At 48.9% G+C, this 4,899-nt stretch overlaps 1 protein-coding gene across 1 annotated transcript in view; it reads left to right on the forward strand.

The window, feature by feature from the left end:
* SIPA1L2 (signal-induced proliferation-associated 1 like 2) overlaps nt 1–4,899 on the forward strand; it is a 182,007-nt gene that overhangs the window by 136,498 nt on the left and 40,610 nt on the right. Inside the window, exons 13-14 of the mRNA XM_010838598.1 lie at nt 18–325; nt 2,000–2,385. Of these exons, the coding sequence (XP_010836900.1) occupies nt 18–325; nt 2,000–2,385 (694 nt within the window). The remainder of the gene's footprint in view (nt 1–17; nt 326–1,999; nt 2,386–4,899) is intronic.

Genomic DNA, 4,899 nt, shown 5'->3' on the forward strand with positions numbered 1-4,899 from the left:
CCGGGATGTGCTCATAGCTGGTGGTGCCTGGGAAACAGACCGTGAGCATCATGGGGTGGTTCTGTCTGCTCTGAGGGCCTCTCTATGGGTAGGACCAGAAGGTCCTACAACCGCAGTCCTAATCATGGTCACTGAACCATGTGTTTGGCCCCTGATTTTCTCTGCTCCTTTGTTAACACTAGAAATTAGATCTTTAAGGCTTCTCTTTCTGTGTGTGACAGAAACCAAATGGCACGGCCCACCTTCCAAAGTCCTGAGCTCCTATAAAGAAAGAGGCCTGCAGAAAGATGGAGGTTGCAAGGATTCTCCCAATAAGCTTTCTCACGTGAGTCTTGTCATCATGAACTAATGCTTCTGTTCATCTCAGCACTCGTGATTTATTAGCATTGTTGCCAGGGATTCTCAGTGGCATCACTTATCTCATAAGGGTCTTGGGTGAAGTTAAAAAGAAAAAAAAAAGGTTTTCTTTTTATCTCTCTCTGCTTTTATAAAGAAATACAGAGAAAAGTCATCCAGTGAATTATTGGCAAAGCCAGGATTGTAACCTCAGCCTTTGATCCTTGGTAGTTTTAATCTGTTGACTGTTATCCACGTGTGGACAAAATACAAAATCAGAACCTGTGCAGCAGGGTGTGTGGTGGGTGCTGCTGTGCCTGGTGCTGGCCGCTCAGGGAGCAGCTGCAGACGGCACGCAGGAACACCGGCAGCAGCCAACTGACAGGCTTCCCATGGTCCCACAGCGCCCATGTGGTTCTGTTTACTTTTTGCAGAAATGAAAAGGAGCCATGTAGGTGACTGTAGCTCAGTGAAATGAAACTACCAGTTAAATGTGCAAACAGGAATTTTAGTTGTTGCCAGATGAAGCCAACCTTATAAAGTAGCTCATTTTTCAAAATTTGCAGACGTCTTATCAGGTCCTGACCCAAGTTGTTCCTTTTCTTCTCCTCCTCCATGTGTCATTGGCTAGCCTCAGAGCTGTTACCTGCACACATGTGGCCTCCATCTCTCAGCTGTATCCTAACCTTGTCTCGAGCCGGCCTCATGGAGCCAACTGATGGCCCAGCACAGGGAGAGTGGGGGAGGGGAGGGGTGAACTTGAGAAGATCCACTCGTGATAACAAAGGGCATCGGGATTTGCTTAAGGATCTGATAGGGTGGAGGGAAAGAAGGAAGAAGAGAGGGATGGAGGGAAGAAAGGGAAAACGGAAAGAAGGAAGGGCCAAACCACTTGAAAATCACAGGTGGCTGGATCTCATGACTCCACAGCCCTTGGCTGACCATCCAGGCTGAGAGGAGGGGTCGTGTCTGTCCCATCATCAGATGGGACATTTAGTCTGCTCTCTTGGTTTCATCTTCCAGGGACCTCAGTGCACCCCCAAGAGTACCCCGTCTCATCATCCCCGGGTCTTTCCTGACTGGGGCTCTGGGGGGTGGGTGTGGCTCACGCTTACACAGTGCCTCTGCACACGTGAGCTGGTTGGGTCTGCACAGTAATCCTGTGCTCAGCGTAATAAGCGCAGACAGGAGCTGAGTGACTGGCCAGGGTCCCCCCACTGAGATTCAAACCCAGGTCTTCTTCCCCATACCCAGGACTGGCCCTGTCCCTTGTCACAGGAGCATTCTCTGAAGAAAGGCTGCTTTCCTCCTCTTAATTCCCCATGTACTTCTCCAGCTTCTAGAACCTTCGTTAACTACTTTCCGATTAGTGACAGGGTGGCAATACTTTTGTGTTCATGTACAGATAATTGAACAAAGACTTGAAAAGATACCCATTTAACTTAAGATGAATGATGGGAGGAATTATGACTCAGGGACTTTTGCATGAAACCAAGATGTTTTTGAAAAGTAAATTCTTGCCTTGCTTCCCGCTGACAAGCGAGTAGAAAGGGTTCGGGGAAATCATCAGGTCTGTATTCGTGAATCTGGGGAGAATAATCGCCTTCGTGTAGAAGCAGAGTGTGGGGTTTGTCTGAAGCCTCCCCGTTTCTCTCTTCTCAAGATCGGAGATAAAAGCTGCTCCAGCCACTCCAGCAGCAACACGCTATCCAGCAACACCTCCAGCAACAGTGACGACAAGCACTTTGGGTCTGGGGACCTCATGGATCCCGAGTTGCTGGGGCTGACGTACATCAAGGGGGCCTCCACGGACAGTGGCATCGACACGGCCCCGTGCATGCCTGCTGCAGTCCTGGGCCCCGTGCACCTGGCGGGCAGCCGGTCCCTGGTCCATGGGCGGGCAGAGCAGTGGGCCGACTCTGACATCCCGGGGCCCGACGATGAGCAGGCCAAGATGTATGCGGTCCATGGCTATGCGCCTGGCATCTCCACCAGTGGGGCTGCCGACGGCAGCCTGGGCGACCTCAGTGAGATTTCGTCCCACTCCAGGTAAGGACCTCCCCACGCTGTGACCAGCAGCTACTTGGGGCACCCTGGGCACCATCATCTGCTGCTGGGGTGGGGGCAGGGGCCTGAAATAGGACCAGAAGGTGCCTGAGATCATTGTCTCCTGTGGGCCAAACTGCCTGACTTCAGATGGAGGGCTTGTGTCCAGCGGCTCATTTGAAATGTGCATGTGAACAAGTTTGTGATTACATCTTCTTTTCTCTTTAAATTGGAGAGAAAACGAAACAGAGGTGCTCACGGCTGTCATCAGGCCACTCATGTTTCTCTGTCAGTTCAATTTGTTGTCCCTGGGACTTCCCTGGTGGTTCAGTGGTTAAGACTCCATGCTCTCACTACAGCAGGCATGGGTTTGACCCCTGGTTGGGAAACTAAGATCTCATGTGCCCCCCAAAAAGTGTAAAGTTCAGTTTGTTGTCCCAGATTTTCAGGAGGTGTGGTAACAGCTGGACGGTACTCAGATGATGACGGACGGTAACAAGGGGTGGTCTCTGTGTTGTCCGCCTGAAAGCCTGTGCCCCATTCTCCTGTTCCACGGGCCCCCTTACACAACTGTGTACTGGAAATGTGTTCAGATTGATGATCCACTTTCTTTTTCAATATAATGACTAGTTACATTTAAAGGAATTACGTTCTAACTGTAGGTGTGTATATTTTTATGAGTAGTTTTCAATTCCCATATGACAAAAGTGTACAGTGACTTTAAAACACCTCACTGGTGATTCCTCCCTTCAGAGACCAAGCAAAGAACTGCAATGATACAGGTTTGGCCGTGGCTAGAATTTCCTGCACACCAATGACCCCTGTCATTTTCCTTCTTGTCTGCAAGGCCTTCCCTCCTTCAGCTCTGAGTCATCGTCTAACTTTCCCCCAAGTCTTCCAGCTGCTGGAGGGTAGCCAGATGAACAGTGACAGGACTGTCCCTCCAGGCATCCAGGGCCATGGCCAGTGATGATGCTCAAGGCCGGCATTGGGTTCAACACATGGGCCTCTGTGCTCCTTGGCCCTGCCCTTCACTCTACCTGCCCCTTATCCTCACATGGTCTCTGCTGAGCCTGGAGGGATGAACCGATGGACCATAGCGAGGCTCTCTGTGACCTCACACAGACACGTGAATTGCTTCGGCCATCCTCTCAGTTGAGGCAGAGACTTCATCAGCAGTGCCTTGATTTTCATGACTGATATCATGGGATATGTCTCATCTTGTTGAAAAAAGTTTTAGACTTCTTAGTCCTGGAAATTAACATAAGTTAATTTTTTTACATAAATTGAAAGCACGAAGATGCCTGTAACACACACATGCTCGCTGCTGCCTCCTGCTTTTCTTTTCCTGTCACTAACATCATCATCTGTGTCTTAGTAGCACAAATGATCATTTTGTAACCTTCTAATGTTTGTTCAAAGTGTAGAAGATTTGTACAGCGGCTGGTTTTCTGATAACCTTGCTGGACAAGTGTAAATGGCATCACAAACAGAATTTTGTATTACTGTTGAGGAAAATTTCTGTGAAAACTGCTTTCAGAGCACCTTCATTTATGAGTCGAGTCGGGATATTAACAGGGATTTGAAGTAGATTTTCTGGAGTACCATAAGCATCCATTAATGTGATGGGTCAGATGAGTAGAAAGCGCTGGGAGGTGCTAGACTGCGTTTCTGGTCGATGTTTCTCCTTCCCCGCCCATGCTTCACACTAAACATGTGCACAGTGGTTGTAGAAGGGCCATGGGCTGAGTGAGGGTCTTCTTTGCCATCCAGAAGCCTTTTTCTTGCCATTCTTAGTGGACAGTGACTTTAAAGCCACATTTCAACTTCAGTTGCAGCTTTGGTTCGTGTGGAATTTGTCAGTAAATTAAATCTTTTGAGCACGTCCTCCTCCTGTCCGTCCCCTGCAGAAGGGCTAGAGAAAGTAATAATTTAAATACTCTAATTTTTTACTTTTAAATTTTTTTAATGATTTTTAACTTTAAAATGTTTTTAAGTATTTTTAAGTACTATCTATATTAATATTTTATATTTAAAATAAGACTTGAAATGTTGGTACGTCGAGGCAAAAGGAACTTGGCTCATTAGAGCATAACGGACCTAGCTACCGCAGCAGTGATGAGACTTGGCAGATCCAGAAATGCTGGGGCCCAGCCTGGGGCACCCATTCTCCGTGGTGATGAGTGTCGTCAGCTGTGTACTGTCCTCGTCTGCTTGTGTGGTCAGCTCGGAGCTGAGGCCCACCGCCCAGGGTCTCAGTTGTGACCAGGAGTGGTCCAGGGAGCGAAAGAGGAGAAGAGGCTCTTAGGGGCTGGCATCGGCACTGAGCATCCTGGCTAGTCACCCCCAGCCCTGCACAGTCTATCTCACCATGTCTCAGCTGCTTCTCAGCACTCCCGCCCTGGGTGATGTCGACCAAATAAAGGAACGCTCTGCTTTCAGCTTGTGACAGTCCTTTTGTTGTTCGGGGAGCCCTCGTTCACCTCTGGAGGCCAGAAACCGCTGATGGCTGTGACA

Source organism: Bison bison, unplaced genomic scaffold (genome assembly GCF_000754665.1).
Source record: "Bison bison bison isolate TAMUID 2011002044 unplaced genomic scaffold, Bison_UMD1.0 scf7180017864099, whole genome shotgun sequence".
Classification (NCBI taxonomy): Eukaryota; Metazoa; Chordata; class Mammalia; order Artiodactyla; family Bovidae; genus Bison; species Bison bison.